Source organism: Rousettus aegyptiacus, unplaced genomic scaffold, assembly GCF_014176215.1.
Source record: "Rousettus aegyptiacus isolate mRouAeg1 unplaced genomic scaffold, mRouAeg1.p scaffold_m13_p_6, whole genome shotgun sequence".
In the NCBI taxonomy this organism is placed as follows: domain Eukaryota; kingdom Metazoa; phylum Chordata; class Mammalia; order Chiroptera; family Pteropodidae; genus Rousettus; species Rousettus aegyptiacus.
In genome coordinates, this window is record NW_023416309.1 from 82873055 (window position 1) to 82891714 (window position 18660).

The 18660-nt window shown below is 46.8% G+C and overlaps 1 protein-coding gene across 3 annotated transcripts in view; it reads right to left on the reverse strand.

Annotated features, from left to right (window-relative positions):
- Nucleotides 1-18660, reverse strand: part of ASIC2 (acid sensing ion channel subunit 2) — a 929683-nt gene that overhangs the window by 3386 nt on the left and 907637 nt on the right. For 2 of the 3 annotated variants that reach the window (XM_036223411.1, XM_036223410.1), the window contains exons 4-8: nt 10103-10253; nt 8141-8197; nt 6537-6690; nt 4412-4503; nt 1009-1088 (exon numbers count right to left, since the gene is read on the reverse strand). In XM_036223411.1, the coding sequence (XP_036079304.1) occupies nt 1009-1088; nt 4412-4503; nt 6537-6690; nt 8141-8197; nt 10103-10253 (534 nt within the window). Of the gene's footprint in view, nt 1-1008; nt 1089-3776; nt 4097-4411; nt 4504-6536; nt 6691-8140; nt 8198-10102; nt 10254-18660 lie in introns of those variants that run through there. The other variant, XM_036223412.1, reaches the window with a different exon arrangement.

Sequence of the window (18660 nt, forward strand, 5' to 3'; positions counted from 1 at the left end):
TAAACAATGAAGACTGATATCTGGCCATGGGGTGTCGTTGGGGTTTGGAGAACAAGGTCACCATGCTGAGAGGCCAGGTGCGAGACTCTAGGGGACCTTGTTCACAGGGGCTTCCAGCCCTCACAGTGACTCCCCGTGACCAACCTTTGCCCATTGCCAGCCCTCTCAGAGAGGCAGATATGGCCCTGCAGGCTCTTTCGGGGCTGAGACTCACATGGTTCTAGGGACTGCATAGGGGCTGGGCATGCCTTAGGAAATCTGGAGCCCCTGGAGCCAGCCGGGTACAGGGAGGTGCTGGTGGGAAGGCTAATGGGCACCATAAGCTCTCAGGGCCAGAAGCAGCTGTGGGCTGTTTGAGACGCTTTCAGAGGCTTTGTTCCTGCTGCCTCTTGAGGGAGACATCTCTTCAGACTGTTAGCAACCAGAAGTGGCTGGTGTGCCCTTGCTCCTCTCAGGACTGGTGAGGCGCGCCCCTTATCTCCTCATCCTGCCTGGACCACGAAGGCACCACTCAGATGACAGGCCACCCAGAGGGCAGGTGTGTGTGGCGCATGTGTGTGTGTGTGAATGGTGTGTATATTTATGAGGAGTGTGTGTGTGTGAGAGATATATGTGAGTGTATGTGTGTATGTGTATGGGGGTGTGTGACTGTGTTCACATCATATGAATGTGTGGGTGCCACCACATCTCGCCTAGCTGTGGAAGGGGCTCAGAGCTGGCCTCATCCGATTCTCATCTCCTCCTCCTCATCTCTTCCCTTCCCTTCCCTCCCTGACAGTGTAGAAAGCCCGTGGCTCTTCCCTGTAGGACTGTGGCTTCCGTCCCACTTTCATCCGCCCCTCCCCTAGGCCAAGGGCTTGGTGATAGACAATATCCATGGACAGGGAAGAGAAGGCAGGTTCTGGTGGAGGGAGGCTGTCCTCTCCCGCATGCTTTGGTTCTGGACACAGGGGCAGGAGAAGGGCACCTGCATGTGGTCAGTTCCCCATGAGCGATCCCAAATCTTACCTCATAAATATAATCAAAGAGCTCTAGTATTGTGAGGATACTAGCACCAATAAACAATCCCATCTGACCACCAATATCACCTAGAGAGAGAGAGAGAAGACCAAAGGTTTGGCTTTACTCACAGTGCTTCCAGGAAGGGGTGAAGACACTAAGAACTCAAGAACCAGACCTTCTGAATGGGTCCCCCTCCATGGGGAGCCTGGGCTTGTAACTGGAAGGCCAGGCCTTGACAAGCCCTTCCCTCAGAGCACAGCTCTGAGAGATGATGGTCTGTAGTACTCAGGGGGGATAGGAGCTGACCTGAAAGCTTATTGTCAGGCCTAGAATAGACCTCATAGGCTAATAGGCTTGCTGGTTACATTCAGAACCACACTGATTAGGCCTTGCTTTGACTCTGGGATGGAAATAGAAATAAGATGTGAGTGGCCCTTGCCCTGGGCAAGGGCACAGTCTAGCCTGGGACACACACGTCGGGGGTCTGGGAACAGTGGCACAGAAAGCTTTCTCCACGCCTGGTCTAATCATGACGTGCGGCCCCTCTCACCCTTGGGATAAGACCCCTCACCCCCATCTTCCTCACCTAAAAGTAAATAAATGCTCAGTGTGGTTTCTTTCTAGGGCGGGAATCTTGCCCTGGGGTACGTGGGCCCCATTGACCAAAGTTCTTCTAGACTGGTCTTCAGATCTCCCTGCATCAAACTCCTGGGAGACTTGTAATCAGTGTAGACATCTGGACCTATCCTAGGCCTATAAAATCAGGATCTCTGGGGTTGGGGGCTGGAAAGTTAGGATTTTTAGGTTCCCCAGGTGGTTCTCGGGCCCATTAGAGCTTGACAAACACTCTCCTGTGGGAGCTTCAGATGGTCACAGAGTTCCTTGAATGAAACTGCTATGTGTGTGTACCTGAGCATCTGCAGTGGGAGAGTTCATATCTGAGAAGCTGTTTTCAGAGTCTCCAAGGGGTCGTGATCCTCCAAAAGCCCCGAGGTGCTTTTCTCCATTGCTTTCTGGGGGTCCAAGCTTAGAGGAGCCACCAGCTGGCTGTGTGGCTTTGATAGGTCCTGACCTTCTCAGTAGCTTTTCCTTCAAAGAACACTTGATGGTGGAGGTGACTGGGAGGGGGTTGGAGGAGATGAGCTGTGAAGTCCTTCCCAGCTGTAATCTCTCAGACTGGGCTGGGGGGAGTGCCGGGAGTGGGGGTGTTGATGGCCGTGGGCATATAGTCCCCCTGGAGAGTCCAGGCTGACCACTTGGTCTGAGAACTTTCTGATGGGTACATCTGCCCACTCCTCCACTGTTACAGCTGGGAGGAGCCCAATGACCACGCCCCCAGGTAAACCAGCGGAGATGGTGGGGAGGGGGCGCTTCTCGCTGGTCTCAAAATGACTCCCCTTCATTCCTCCTCTCCCCCAATGGTCACTCTAATATCCTCAATGGAGGCTTATTGGAAAGCGCACACCTGTGTGCATGTCAGGTGTGAGTGTGTACCTGTGTGTGCATGCAGTGCAACTGAGCGTGGCATATGAGCCAGAGCGCTGTGTGTTCACATGTTTGTGCGGAAGCAGGCAGCACGTCTGCCCATCAATGGCTTTACTTCGTGTAGGTGGCTATCTATGTACAGGACAGGTACACTGAGTGTTTCTAAGCGTGTGTGTGTGGCTAGGTGGAGGTGGGCACAGTGTGTCTGGGTGTGTGGAACGTGAGTAAGCACGTGTAGGTGTGAGTGTATGTGCATGGGCAGTCGTATGTAATGAGTGCGTGAGTGCGTAGGCTTGCAGTAGGTGTGCACGTATGTGTCTCTGTTGCTGAAGGGCTTGCATGTGGGTCTGTGCAGGTACGCACAAGGTGTGCGGCTCACCGTGGTGTGTGTATGGCTGTTGAGATGCAGTGTGCATTGAGGTGAAGGTGGGCCGCCTGGCAGTGAGGCGAGGGCCTGACTAGGCCTGGGAGCCGAGGGTTCACCGCGGCACACGCTCTCGTCACAGAGGTACAGATGGCGGCATGCTTTTTTCAGCAGGCTATTCTGGGTGGGAACAAGATGCTGGTAATATGCTCATTCTCATATCTGATGCAGAGAAGAGCCATCCCTCCTGACAGATTCAGAGACCAGGCCTTCCCAGTTCTGTGTGTCTGTGTGTGTGCGAGCGTGCACGCACGCGTGTGCGCACACCTCTGTGGGGGAGCAGAAGAAATGGGAGGGGAGGAGGCATGTCCTGAGTCTTCTTTAGGAGACAGAGGTGGCAGGCAGGTGAGGGACCTATATCTCCGGCGCACGGCCTCTACCTCGGGCCTAGGACACGAGTCTCGAGGCTCAGTTCCTTTGGCCACAGCACTCTGAGGTGTGAGTGACAGTTACTTTAACCCAGCTGGGACCCAGCTGTGGCCCCAGCCTCCTGGGAGAGGTGCAGAATGCTCAGATGGTGCCTAGAAATACCAGCTGGGTCCTGGTCTCTGGCCTGGAGGCTGTCCAGATATCAGAAACTATTCTTAATGGACCTTTTGTGTGCTGGGGCTTTCTTGCATTTAACCATCACGACAAATGTTTAAAGTGAGTTTTAGTAGACCCATTTTATAGTGAGGGGAAGCAGCTTGCCCCCATTCTCACAGCTGGTCCTTCCTCTGTACTTCCAGGTAGAAGGTGTCTGTCCCCTTCCCCCGACCCCTCCTCCCAGGATGATGCTCTCATCTGGTTCAGCTCGCATGGACACCGGCAGCTATTTTTCCTTGCAGGGATGGGCAGCAGACCCTGTCCTGAGAGTGAGTGGGAGCTGGGAGGAGGGCCCAAAGGGCATGTTTTCTAACTGTCTGTAGCCACTATGTGCCAATGGGGCCAGGGGAGCTGATGTGAACTTGTGTGGGGTGGCAGTCAGGTTTGTGGATATCTGGGGACAAATGGCCCTTCTTCTGTGTTTGACAAAGGACTCAGCCCAGGGGTGACACCTGGCCTCAGTGCAGCAATGTTGCTTTCCAGGTAGACGCTCCACTGGGCGCCCTCACTGTGTCCACCACCTGGGGACCACCCACAGCTCAGCCTTCCGTCCATTTGATAGCTCTTTCTTCCTGTCACAGCCCCAAGGCTGACTCCAACCTGAGGACAGAAGGTTATGGGTTCGAAGGGGGCAGCTCTGGAAAGGCCATGAGAGGCTGTTAGCTCACCTGCCTCACTGTGTTGATGGGGAAACTGAGGCAGCATGAATTGGGCCTGAAACCTGCACCACACTGAGTTCTTTCCATTCTGGGATAGTAGGAGTGCAAGGAAAGAGGGAGCAATTAGTGACTATAAAGGCTAGACTCATCGGGAGGCTTCTGTATCTACCTTTCTGCCTGCCACCCACTTGCCCATCACCACTCCCTCCCACCCCTATATGATGTGGAAATTCGTGCAATAGATACTTCGACTTACCAAGTAAGGCAGCAACTTCATACGCCTTCTTCTGTTCAATTGTCTCGTAATTGAGAGCTTCGAAAAATATATCCAGAACAAGGATGTTCTCTCTGCAGAGGGAATGTTCAGTACCATACATGGTTAGAACCTTCGGGATCCACAGGGACCATCTAACACAGCTGTTCCATAGACAGATGGAGAAACTGAGGTCCAGGGAGGTGAAACAACTGGCCTGAAGTTCAAGCTGGTTAGTGAAGAGGCGAGGCTTGAAACGAATAGTCCCGACTCTCAGCCCAGCGCTCTTCACAGGACTGGAGGCATGTATCAGCTGTCCCCCTTTGCCCCTTATTTCTCCTTCCCTCTTTGGATGCTTTCGAGGAGTCCCACCTGGTCTCCAGGTCCTTGGGCCTCCAGAGGCTCTGCCTGTGTCCTTACCTCCAGGTGAGCTCAGGACTCTCTTGACAAGTTTTGCCTTGCCTGTCCCAGCTGACATCCCCTGCTCACTCCTGAGATGTCCCCAGGTTCCTACTGGGATTTACAACAAGCTTCTCCTAGTGGGAGGTCCTGCCCTGGCATTGCCAAATCAGCTGCCAGAGCCAGGGAGGGTTTTTTGGGTGCAAACCTACACTTGGCTGGGGGGTTTTCTGGCAGAAGCGCTCTGGTTCCCTTTTGCTCCTTGAGGCAGGTGTGTCAATGAGACACATCCTGGTAGGACAAGTTGCTACTGCATGCAGAATGTCTGCTAGGCAGCAGGACCCCGCTCCTCCTACAATTCCCCATCTCCTTCCAAGCTGCTCACAATGTCTTCAGAGCCCCGGTCCCCGACCCGATGAATAAAAGCAGGCAGGTTTGTAGATATCAGCCCCAGGATGGGCTTTGGTGACTATGTTGGCAGGAGGAAGCGGCTGGGGAGAGAGGATGCCCCTTTCTCCACACAGGGCTCTCCGAGGTACCATCCGGAGTGTCACCATCTCTTGCCTGGTTTACGGCAACTGCCTCCTAACAGGCTCCCTTCTGCCCATCTGGCGTTCCATCCATCCTCTAAACTGCTGCCTGAAGGATCCTTCTAAAACTGCTAAACTAATTCGAATTAAGTAAAATCACAGTTCCGTTCCCGAGTCACTCAAGCTACATCTAAAATGCTCAATAGCCACATGCGGCTAGTGGTTACCGTGAGGGACATCACAGACATAAGAACACTTTATCACAGAAGGTTCTGAGTAAGAGCAGTGGTCTAAAATACATATTTGAGCCTGTCACCTGCTTGAAGCTCTCCAGTGGCTCCCTACTCTCTGGGGATAAATTCCACTCGTTGCCCACTCTCCCCCTTGCCCAGCTCACCCTACGGGGTCCTGTTGCTCAGACAAGGCTCCCTGGCCCAGCGTCCCCTTGCAGTTCTTTTGTCTGTCCTGTCCTGATTCCCTCTCCTGAACCTCTGCCCAGGACACCCTCTTCTCCGGTGTCTTTCATTCACTTATTCTGTAAAAAGATATCTTTTGAGCACCAGCCCCGTGCCAGACACTCCACAACAGAGAACAAAAAAGAAAGGTTTCTACCCTCAGGGAACTTTCAATCTAGTAGGGCAAGAAATACACACATGAATATAGAATTACACATGGTGGTGAGTGTCATAAAGGAAAACATGAGTGCTTCAAGAGAAAAATAATCGGGGGCCCGATTTTACTGTCTGAGGAAATGCCATTTGAATAAAGACCTGCCTGATGAGGGACCAATTAGGTGAAGAATAAGAGGAAAAGCGTTCTAGGCAGAGGGAACATACAAAGCCTACCTGGAAAACTCCTATACGTCCTTTAAAACATGCTCTGAAGTTTTCCTTTACTCTGTCCCCATTCAAGGTGCACCCAACCACCTCCCTTGTTGCCTGAGCCAGCCGTTACAGCATTCAGGTGTGTACTTGTCTCCCCACCAGACTGTAAGCTCCTGAAGGGCAGGGGCTACATCTTAATCATCTTTGTCTTCATATCCTGAGTGTTGAGCACAGAACTTGGCACACCGCGGGTGCTCGATTAATGTCTGCTAAGCGGAACGGCTTACTTCCGTCCTCTTACTCGATTGCCCTCGATTTCCTCCTGATCCATATCCCCCTCCCAACTCCCCCATCCACTATGCCCGCTGAGCTTACGAGATATATTTTTCTGATTTGTTAAATTTCTTCTCAAGGTACTTGGCTGATGTCTTGCTGGGGATCTTCACCATGGAGAGCTCTTTGTTGTATCGGGTCAGGTTGCATGGTGTCCTGCAGAGACAGTAATTACTGTCCTTTTCCGCCAGCAGACCTGGAGGGGAGAGAGAGGCAGGGCTTAGCCAGGTGTGAGGACCAGGACCTCTGAGCCCAGAGTAGCTGGGTCCAGCAGCAGAGAAGTGAGTCAGGAGGAGGTGCCTTCCCAGGTTAAAAAAAAAAAAAAAAAAAAAAGCCCACTCTTTCTAGGTTATTCTTGGTCCTGCTTTCCTTCTGCTTCTTTTACTGATATGCCACTCTTAAAAATTTGCTGAAAAGGCACCACTATTGGGGAATGGGCTCCAGGGGGTTCCCAGCCCCTTCAACTTCCCGGGGCCGCCTTCTCTGCTCCTGGCCTCAGTGTTCTCATTCACAAAGTGGACCCCCTGTCAAAGGCAAACGTGGGTGACTGTTTTACCTGAAACCCAGGGCTCTGTGGGATTCCCTCTGGGACTCCCTCATGGCCAGCGCCCACCACCTCTGCCCACCGGATTAGGACCCAGGCAAAGGTTCGTAATTCCTCTCCCTAGAGGGCACCTCCCAGCATCCGGAACACTTTTTTCTCTCTCCTCTCCTTTCATTTAGGACGGGGTGGTTGACGACATCGTTTCCCTCTTTGCCTTTCCTCTAACCATCAGTGTTTCTGGCTGCCCATGGGTTTTATTGATTCTCCACTTCGAGCAGAGACAGCCTCTGCACATGTCAGAGGTCACTCCCTCTCCTCCAGAACTCCCCATTCGTCCTCCTGGAAGCATCCAGACATGTGAGTCCAGAGTTGTCCCTGCTTAGCTCCAGCAGTGCAGCTGCTGAACGAATACAATTTAAAAATTTTCTCTGCTCGTCTTGATTATAAACCTGGAGAGAGGCAGTCCTGTGTAGTGGGTCTGACTTCGGGCTTGCGGCTTATATGTGTGATGTCTCTCACTGGAAGTTTTCTGGGCAGGGCTGGGGGAGAGTAACCAGCAATTATTGCAACCAGCAAATATCCAGCAGGCCAGGGTGAGAGGAGGAGAGGGAGTGCTTGGTTCCTTGCACGTGCACACGTGACATGTATACCAGGCCTCATCTCTCCCTTCCCCCAAAACCCCCCAGCTCAACGGAGTGTGCAAAGACTGGCCTGCTTTGGAATGCCCTTGGCCTCCCTATGTGAACCACCCCGGTGTGTGGGGGACAATATTACCAAGCTCCTTTGGTGGCCATCGCCCATCTTCCCTCATCTCTGTTCCCTCCTCTACATTTTTCAGGGTCCTCCATTCCCCTCAAAATCCACTCTTTTCTCCCCACCTTTCTACCTCCTTTCTCTCTCCCAGCGCCCTTTCCGGCCCTCACCCACCCTGCTCTCCATCTCCCTCCCCAGCTCCTGCAGCCATGCCACCCTGTCCAGCCTCTTTCCCTTCACCCTTCTCTGCTTTCCCTTCCACTCGATCTCTCTTCCGCACCCAGAAGGTCTCCGAGGCCTCCATCTCAGTGCCCTCCACCCTTCATTCCATCCGTTCCCCAGTACTGACCTAGGGCAGGCTCTGCGCACTCCTTGTGCTGCTCAGGGGTACAGAAGGGGGCGTCCCCTGCAAAGAAGGAACACAGGGAGAGGTACTCGGGCAGCAACGCCTCCCCTCCTGGGGCTGGGGGAGGGGAGCACATCTTGTTATTGGGGAGGGGCAGCAGTCTGCGAGTGGACAGTCAGAAGGAGGCCCTGGATCAGGGCAGCGAGGACGCAGAGTACCCAGAACCAGAATGTTGGCTTCCGATCTGCTCTGTGACCTTGGGTAGGCGTTGGTCCCGCCTGGCTAACTTCTCCCGGGTTGCTATGCAGATGCAACGAGCTCATGTGGGGGATGGGTGAGAAGGCCTCGATGGCTGAAAGTGGGGAGGCAGTGGCGAACACCTACTAGGTCCTGGGCACGCATCAGCATCCTTCACCCACACAGGTTCCCTCTGAAGTATCTGCTTTACCCACAAGAGATGAGGCCTAAGTATCTCGCCTTTGCAGGACACCAGAGTGGCAGCGAGGGAGGTAGGCTTTGCGCTCAGGTCAGTCTGATCCTGAGGCTGGGCTCTTTCTATCACAGCACACTGCCGTATGACCGGAGGTCTGCTTTGTAAGTTCCTTTTTGCTGTGCCTTTAATTCCACATTAGCAATTGGGATGCCAGTAACAGTGTCATGGGTGGAATGATTAAATCTCTGCTGTTCACCCTTGGCTCGGCTTCCAAGGGGGAACCTCCCTGTCTGCTGACCCAGTCTGAGCAGCAGGCAGGTAGCGCCAACTACTGCTCGATTGCTCTTTCTGGCATCTCTTTGTGGAAATACAGGACGTTTTTTTTTTTTTTTCTTTTATCAAATGCTAAAGTTAAAGTTCACCACAGTGTCTTTCCCTTACCGTTTCCTGAAACTCCTTTCCAATAATAGTATTTTAACATGTTTCCCTTTTTGCATTGTCTTATAGGCAGCTCAGAGGCAATTTTAAAGATCAGTAGTTCTAATCTTAGAATACTAAATAAATTACTGGTTACTAATGAAATAATTCAGAATTTAGCTAGGAGAATGTTCATTTCAGTATTAATTATAGCAAAAAACCACTGGTAATGAACTAAATTTCTGATATAGGGATTTAGTTAAATATAGTTAAATAAAGTATGTTATAAACATAAAATAGTAGCCATTAAATATGATAGCAAAGTTCCTGGCACATAGTAGGTCTTCAGTCAACAATACTTTTGGTTTTCTCTCTCCATGTACTAACACAATCACTACTGACCTTTGCATTTTATGAAGCATTTTTTAAATCTCTTAGTCTAATTTTATCCTCATAACAACCAATGTTTGTTTGTGTTTGAAAGATAATGAGGTAAGAACAGAGAGGTTTAGAAATTTGGGCCAGGACACACAACAGGTAAGCAGAGGAAGCTGAATAAGAATCCAAAGCCCCTGCCTCTGGCCTGTCATCCTTCCATGGTGCAGCACCAAACTTTCTGCCTTAATTAGCCCTTGCCCTCTGCAACTTCTGCCTCTGACATGCTCACCGCCTCTAATGAGATAGCCTCATGCACTATTAGTCTGATAACAGAAATGTCAGCACATGCATATTTATTTGCTGGCAAATGGACTTTTGCCTCATGTGAAAGAATGCCGGACATGTGGATGCAAGAAGGGAAACATCTGGATGAAAGCAACAAACATCTGGACATTTGAATGTGTACCATACCAGGATGCAAGACTTGCAAACATCCAGAGCACTGGGAGGAATGTTCCCCAAACATCTGGATGCTTCTGGATACCAGGGTGCTGCCATAGAGTGGATGTTTCTACCTGCCCTCTAAATGTTTGGGCACCAAATAACAGTTTTATAGAACAATATCCCTTTGGGTCCTACTGGAGTGGGTGAAGTGTTTCCCATTAGTGTGAGAAATGCAAAGAAGGCCCCAGGGGTCCCTGTCAGGACGCTGAGGCCACCTTTCCCCTGGCACTGACCTGGCATGTGGACCATGCGGCAGTTGCAATTCTCTACAATGTAGCGAGTCTCACAGTCAATCCTACAGGCGGTGATACTGTAAACAGGAAAGAAGTCGAGTCCCATCTCTGTGGATCGGCACTCGCCCCACGGTGGAGGCAGGTATGTGAGCTGCAAGACAGGGAGGTGGCGGCAGCAGTCAGCCCTGGAGGTTCAGCCTCCACAGACTTAGTGGCTCATTCATTCACTTATTCAATCAACAATTATTGAGCATCCACTACATGACAGTCTAAACTCCACCGACCTCACAGACCTTCAACAACACCATTTTTCCTAGCTTATCTTTTATAATCTTCCCAGGAATGCTGATCTGTTTAGTCTCTTACACATGCCACACGTCTTCCTACTTCCACGCTTTGTCATGTCCCATCTCTTGGGACAACTCAGTTAAATTCTACCCTCTTGGCTTGGGACGTTGGGACCTCAGACTTAGACCTGGAGGACCAAGCCTGAAAGAAGGTTCAGGACGAAATGGCCTTAGGCATAAGCCTAAAGTGTTGTTTATGATCCTTGGCCTTGATTAGAGCAACTCTCCAGCATCATGCTGTGGATAAGCTCCTTTAGGGAACATGTCATTCTTATTCCCAGAGGTCCAATGACCATAAAATGTTCCAACACCTATGGACTTGCCTGCTGGGGACAGAGAGGGTGAAGGTTAAGAGAGCCAATGGGCCAAAGGTTGTTGAGCACTTACCATGTGTTAAACCCCAAGCCAAGTCCTTTACACTTTTCTTTTTTTTAATTGAAAAATAAAAAAAACAATAAAATGCACGTGCTTTCTGTACACAGTTTAGCAAATTCTGAAAAAAATGTATATCCCTATGTAACTGCCACTTCAATCAAGATATAAGACATTTAAAATCAGTCTAGAAAGTTGCTTCCTATGCCTTTCCAATTAGTCCCCCACCTGCCCAGGCAATCACTGTTATAGATTCTGTCACCATAGGTTGGCTTTGCCCGTTTCCAAATTTCATGTAAATAAAAGTTTGAACTATGTGTTCTTTTGTGTCTGGTTTCGTTTGTTCAATACCATGTTTATTACACAAAGTAAACTTCAAGACAAAGATATTGTAGGAGATAAAGAGGGTTATTCACAATGATAATAGAATTAATTCATCAAGAGGATATAATAATTTTAAATATGTATTGCATAACGATAAGTTTCAAAAATACATGCAGCAAAAATTGACAGAACTAAAGGGAGAAATAGATCTATAGTTAGAGATTTCAATACTCTTAGTAGCTGATGAATAATTAGACACAATGTCAGTAAAGATATAGAAGATTTGAGCAACACTATCAAACAACTTGACCTAATTCCCTTTTATAAAACACTATACCAACAATTATAGAATACATATACTCTTTAAGTACATATGGAGCATTCACCAAGAACACCATATGCTAGACAATAAAACAAATTTTAATAAATTTTAAAGAAATGAAACCACAGGCAGTATGTTTTTTGATGAACGTGTGACTAAATTATAAATGAATAACAATAAGTAAAAAGAGAGATAACACAAGTTATCGATATTAGGAATGAAAGAGAAGGCATCACTACTGATTCTACAGACATTTAAAAATGATAAGATTATTATATAAAACTTTTTGTTGATAAATCAAAAACAGATAAAATAGACAGATTCCTTGAAAAAAAAAACCAGCAAAATTTACACGAGGAAGAAATAGATGCTTAAATCTTATGCCTACTGTTTATCTTTTCCCATTCTTTTAGTCTTTTTTGTTTATCTTTTTACTTTTAATATGTCAGAATATTTATATATTTAAGATAATCTCTTGTAAATTACATTTGAATGTTGCTATTTTATCCTTTCTGACAACACTGGAGGGTTTAATCCACTCACATTTAATGTAATTCTTAATACAGTCAGTTGAAGTCCACTATCTTGCTTTGTTTCTATTTGTTTCCATTGTTATTTCTTCCTTTGTCATCTCTTTCCTGACTCCTTTTTGGGCTGAGCATTGTTTTGATAGTTCATTCTATTTCTTCTATTGGGTTTTGATTTATACCTCTTTATATTGTTATTATTATTATTGATCTAGGATTTGTAGTATGCATCCTTAACTGATCACAGCTTATTTTGAATTAATATTTTACCACTTCACATATAATTTTAATTACATGCCTTCCTATTCATTATTCTTTCCTGTATTGAATTTCCATTTGATATCAGTTCTCATCAGTCTAAAGAACTTCTTTGAATATTTCTTATAATATGGGCACATGTTTTGCTTGTGGAAATTTCCTTGGTTTTCATTTATCTATAAAATGTCTTAGTTTTGTCTTTATTTTTGAAACATTTCGACTCTATATAGAATTCCAGGTTAAGTGTTTTAGCATTTCAAAGATGTCCCACTGTCTTCTGCCTTCATTGTTTGAGAAACTCGAGAAATCGGTTATATTCTTTTCATCTCTTTTGTCTACACATTGTCATTTCCCTTCTGACTGGTTTTAAGATTTTCTTTTTTTTTTTTTGATTCTCAGTATTATAACTATGCAATACCTGGATGTGGTTTTCTTTGTATGTATCCTGCTTGGGGATTTTGCTGAGGTTCCTGTATCAGTGGAATGATGCTTTCGAACAAATTTGGAAAAATATCTAGCCAATATTTCTTTACTTATCTTCCCCCCCACCCCTTCTCTTTCTCTCCATTCTTTCTGGGGTTATATGAATGTTGGACTGCTTGATATTGTTCCACAAATCATCAGGGCTCTGTTCACTTTTATCAGTCTTTTTTCTCCTTGTACCTCATTAATCGGATAATTTCTATTAACCTGTCTTCAAGTTTGATGTTTACTTATTGTTTCCTATACAATCTTCCGATCATCTTATCCAACAGTTTTTAAATTTCAGGTAATTGTAATTTTCAGCTGCACGTTGACTTTTTAAAAATGTTTCCATATCTTGCCTAAAAGTCTCTCATTATTTACATCTCTTTCTGCAATTATTTAACATATTTATCACTGTTATTTTAAAGTTGCTATTTTCTAATTTCAGCAGAGGTTATATGTGGATCTGTTTTTACTGATTATTTTGTTTTCATATTTCCCTCTTTCTTCATGTGTACAGTAGTTTTTGATTGTACAGTGGAGGACATAGTCATTTTTTATTGTATGTTGGACATTTTGGATAACTCTTTATAGTGACCCCAGACCAGTTATCTTGCGTTGAGTTTCATGGAGTGTTATTTTAACAGGCAGTAAACGTGGTGAATCACTTTGATTCTGTGAAGGTGCTCTTCAGGCTTTGTAGAAGAACGAGTATATTTTAGTTTTTCCCTTAGCCCTTAGTCTTGGGATGTGATCTTAACTCCTTGGGAGGGCACTTCTGGGATTTCAGTGGAAAGCCTGAAGTGTTTATCAAGTCTCTTTAACTTAAATTACAAAGTCTGTCTTCTTTGTATTGTCAGCCACTGAGATAACTGCTCAGCTCTTTCAAATTTTGTCCCAGGCTTCTTGGAGTGGTTCCCCATCCACATGACGTTCAAGGTTTGGTCTATGATTTTAGGGAAGTTTATGTAAAATTTTGGGGCTCCCCCTCTGTGGGTCCTTCCTTTCTATGATTTCTCTTCTCAGTTTTTCAGCCTTTCTGGTAACCCTGAACTCTGACTTGTGACTTTTTAACTCAATGATTGCTGCTTTCAGCTTGAGCTCTGTCTCCAGGATTCTCTTAGAACTTCGTGTGCCTTTAAGGAAGAGATCAGATAAATAAATGTGCATTTTACCCAGTGCAGGGCCCTATCCTTAAGGGCTGTATACCCTCTAGTTTCTGCCTGCTTTAGTCTCTCTCAGGTGTCATCAAACAGAAGTTTTAAAATATTTTGTCCGGAGTTTATATAATTGCTTTGTCCAAGAGGGTTAGTCTGATAGAAGCTGTTCTACCATTACTGAGAAGCGAATCTCTATACTTATTTTATTTAACATTCAGAGGACTCCTTTGAATAGGACATGTTCCTATTTTCACTTTATGAATGAAAAACATGAGTATTATAAAGGTTAAGTTGCCTGTTGAAGGTCACATACTTGTCAGTGGCAGAGCCAGCATATGGTTCTGGGGATTTCTGACTCCAACCTTGTGCTTGTTACACTATACTACATTGTCTCTATAGGACAGTAGGTAGAAGAGAGGGAGAAACACACCAGAGAGGACTTTCAGAGCGTTTCTCTTTTGTGTTTCTCTAATGGCTCTTTTCTTCTTCTCTTTACATGCAGATTTGCTTCACGATCTCATCTCTCTTTGGAGTTCATGAGCTGACCAGACTTTTACACAAATTTCCTATTTGGCCTTGGATAAACTCTCCCCTGGACCTTAGTTTCCCCATCTGTAAATAGAAAAGATTTGGAGGTAGATTTGATATTCTTTGATGAGAATGGATTAGGTCCCCTCCATTGCTTAACGTTGGACTAATAAACACACGGACTGGATTTGGGAAGGACTAATAGCGACTTTTGGCAAGGCTGAGAGTCTAAAATGATATAAATTAACTTTCGGGGTGGGGGGGACTCATTTCTTTTTATCCTGTTACCACAGGTTCCCACAATGGGTGGACCAAGAATGTAGCTGGTAAAGCTCTGGTGATGAGCCAAGGTCTGTTTAGGGGCGACCACTCCCCCCACCTTTTTTTTTTTTGCAGATGTCTTGATTCATATAACATGGCTACCTTGCTGCAGCTGGTTCATCATTTGTTTCATCAGCTTTTCTGAAGCTTCACGCATCACGGCAGATGGAAAATCATAGCATGTGCAGCATCAACTCTTGCTTACCGATGAGTGTCTGAAAGCGGGTTGGAATATTTGTTTATCTTGGGCAAGAAATGCCTCAGGGAAACCTTGAGGCATTGTCTTCAAATATCTGAAGAGCTGTCTCAGGGAAGAAGAATGAGATTTGTTTTCTGGCACCCCAAGGGGAAGACAGACACAAGAATAGTTGTAATAAGGAAGGTGGAGACCATGATAGCATTTATTGATGTTGTAGGCACCATCATAGGTACAATACATGCATCGCCTTCTTTAATCTTCAAGAAGGATAAATTCTGTCTCAACTTTCTAATCCATTAGTATGATTCAATAATAAAATTACTATTTTGAGGGTCAGTTCCCCATCATAAGGCATGTTCAAGTGGAAGCTACCCATTTACCAGAATGGGATAGGAAGAGAGAGATTCAAGCATTGGGTGTGCAGTGGATGAGGTAACTTCTAAAGTCTCTTAAGCCTCTATGTTTAATCATAGACCCTAAATCTATCATTTTGATTTAAAAACTCGAGGCAGCGGAATGAGCCAGACAGAACTTTGAACCCTACTCTTTCATGGGCCAGCTGTGTGACTTTGGGTAAGCAACACAGCTCCCATTCCCTATCCCCAGCATTTAGTCTCTGGTTAAATGAGATAAATTAAGTGCCCAGCAGTTAGTAGGTACTCACGAAGGCTTAGTTCTCATTCCCTTCCTCTAAAATACTCTATATTTTTTGCCCCTTTCATTCATTCAACAAATAGCCCAGCTCCACCTCTGTTCTTATAATTTGGTTCTCTACAAAAGCAAATCTCTGCCCTTTTGGGGTCAAGTTATTTTGAGTTGGGTTTATTATGATAAGAACTCCTGTAATTCAGACACCCAAGTCAAGATGAAAGCAGGAAACTGGATCTAGGGTTCTGGAGCTGGGAGAGAGATTTGGGCTGGAAACGTAAACGTGGGAGGCATTGGCATATAACAAAGCTGTGGAGTGGATGAGGCAGCCCAGGGAGAGAGGAGAGACACCCAGGGTTGAGCCTTGAAATGTTCCTCCCTTTATATGACAACTGGACCTCCTGAGTTCCAATTTTTCATTTTGCTGTGGAACAGGTGGCTTTGGATAATTGGTTAAATTTATGAACTGAGCAAGGAACTCAGAACTTTTGTGACAGAAAACTCTGGTGCTTACCTTTCGTTGTTCACTGTCTCAAGGGATTCTTTCTATAGTCACTTTCATTTTACAGCCAGAAGCTTGCGTTTGCTACTTCCCTGCCCTCTGGACATCCTGTGCTGTTCCTCAACCACTAGCTGTCAAGTCTCTCCTAGCCCACAGATTCTGAGGCGGGCCAGCAGATGGCGCTGCAGACAGCGCAGCTGCCAAAGGCCTGTCACTATAGTCAGAGCTGCCCCAAGAGAGCCGGCCAGTCTGCTAGGTGCTTGCTTGCCAAGCTCCCTCGGCCTTTTCCCTGTGTGCAGCCCACAGTCTGAGCCTTGGCTGGGATGCTGCTGTGGCGGGGATGCTGAGAGGATGATGAAACCGCATAAAAATACATTCGTTCTGCTCCTGGAAAGGGTAGGAAAGGCACGAGCAGAAAGGAAGAAGGGAACAAGGGGTGAGGCCCGGCTAGCTCACCTGATGCCCACCTGGCTCTTTTGTTAGGTCAGCCATTTAGCCTCTTGCTTCAGTGATTGCACAAGATGCCAACCTGGACCAAATCCCTTTAGGCTCAGGGATACCCCTACAGGTTCCTTTCCAGACTATTCCAGGGTCTTGGTTCCGGCCTGCCTGGCTTCCTCCTCCTCCTCGCTAACCCGCCTGGCCAAGATCCTGGTCCCCTGTCTGCTGGGAGCACCCATGCTAAAGGCACGTGCTCCGTGGTCAAACCCAGCTGGGTTTTAATCCTGGCTCGGCTAACTAGTAGAGGACTTTTATCAAGTGGCTGAGCCTCCCTGACCTCCCCTCTCTGCAAGAGAATCACACTGAGATATTAGGTACTTTAGAGAGGCACTGTGAGTTTCGAATGTAAGGTATGTGTAACCCAGCTGTCATCTTCGGCTGTCATCTTTCAGTCTCTGTTCTGTGTCATATGGACAGGATGTGAAACTCAGGCCCCTGTTAAATTCCAGGGAAAGCCACTTGCTCAAGGTCATTAGAACATATGGATGATGCCAGAAAGAGCTGGGGAAGGGGGGTCGGCATCAGAGCAAAGCTCCTTTCCTGTGCCCAGTGCTAGCCCTCTCCCCCGCTCTCTTTCCTTATGTTCTTTGCCATCCTTTCCAGGAGCAAAATCAACATATTCTCAAGTATTTGCCTAAGGAAAGGTAGTTCTAAAGGGATTCTAAAGCTGAATGTTAAGATATTTTTTTCTGCCTTGTTCTGTAACAAGATGAAACATCTCCAAGAGTGCCTGATGCATAATAGATGTTGAATAAACCGGAGCCATGGTGTCGATGTGAGTCATTATTGACCTGTCCTCTCCCCACTAGGGGGTTGGCTCATGGAGTGCAGTGACCAGGGAACAGAGCCCACCTGGCTGTGCTTTTGAATTCATAACAGATACACACTCTGATGACCAGAAATGCAGAGGCACATTCTGAAGACCTGTGGCCCACACTTATTTTGTGTTATTTCTGAAGTCTTCTCTCTGGGATCGCTACCTGTGTGTTATTGACGGGAAAACTAGCATTCAGCAGTTTTGACCACTCTTCATGATTGTGCCAGAAATGAAATGTAGTGGGTGGTACTGTGAGAGGTGCACTGCCGGGGCTTCTGGGAAGATGGGCAGCCCTGAGTTTTTTGGGCGTCCTCATGGCATTAGGTTCTGTGTTGGGCCCTGTAATTGAGTTAGCTAGTTTCATATTCTAACCAGGAAACAAGGTCGGTATTTTTACTCCACCTTACAGATGAGGAAACTGAGGCTTGGTCAGGTTATATGCCCTTCCCTGGGTCACAGATTGCAATCATTCCAGGTCTCTCAGGTATCCCCTACTCTTTAAAGTAATTTTCAAACTTTCAAAAGCCATAGAACTTTCCCCACCTACTTCGAATCAAACATGACACAGACGCTAATGTAATAAACAGGTAAAGGTGAGCTGCAGTGGGTGCTGGTGCAGGTGGAGAGCCCAGAGTTTTGTGCTAAGTTTCTGGCCTCTGCGGTGACTCCCAAGGATCTCTCAGAAATGCCAAGGCCTAAGATGCAAAGTTTGAACACACACATGACTTACGTGATACCTTGGGCAGGAATTATAACCTCTCTGAGCCTTGCTTATCTGCTCCATAAAATAAGGGGTCTGGACCAGATAGCATCTAAACTCTTTCAGAATCTTCAGTTTTGAGTTTATGTGTCTCACAAAAATCCAGGATAAAAGGTGAAAAGTAGATGGGCTGCTTTCCGATGATTGGTCAGGTCTTAATAGTTGGCTTAGAGCATGTTTTCTTCCCTTCGTGTGTCTGGAGGAAAGATCAAGATGAGACCAGTGTGGCCCTGGCTCAGAGCCAGCAGAAAGCCATCACTGTGGGAAAAACTGCCTTGAGCGTAGAGGGAAAAATTCCCTTTGAAATCTGTTTTGCAGAGAACATAGTCAGAAGGGGTGTTCGGCTTGCTCAGAGAGCCTCCCGTTGACTAGAAACCGCTTAGCCTAGACCAGGGTGGCTAATGGGGATGCAGGAAACAGAAGTGGGGGTGGGGGTGTAGCCTGGGCTGATACAAAAGCCTCAGGAGGGTTTCATTAACCAAGCCAGCTCAGTGTCCAGGCCAGCTG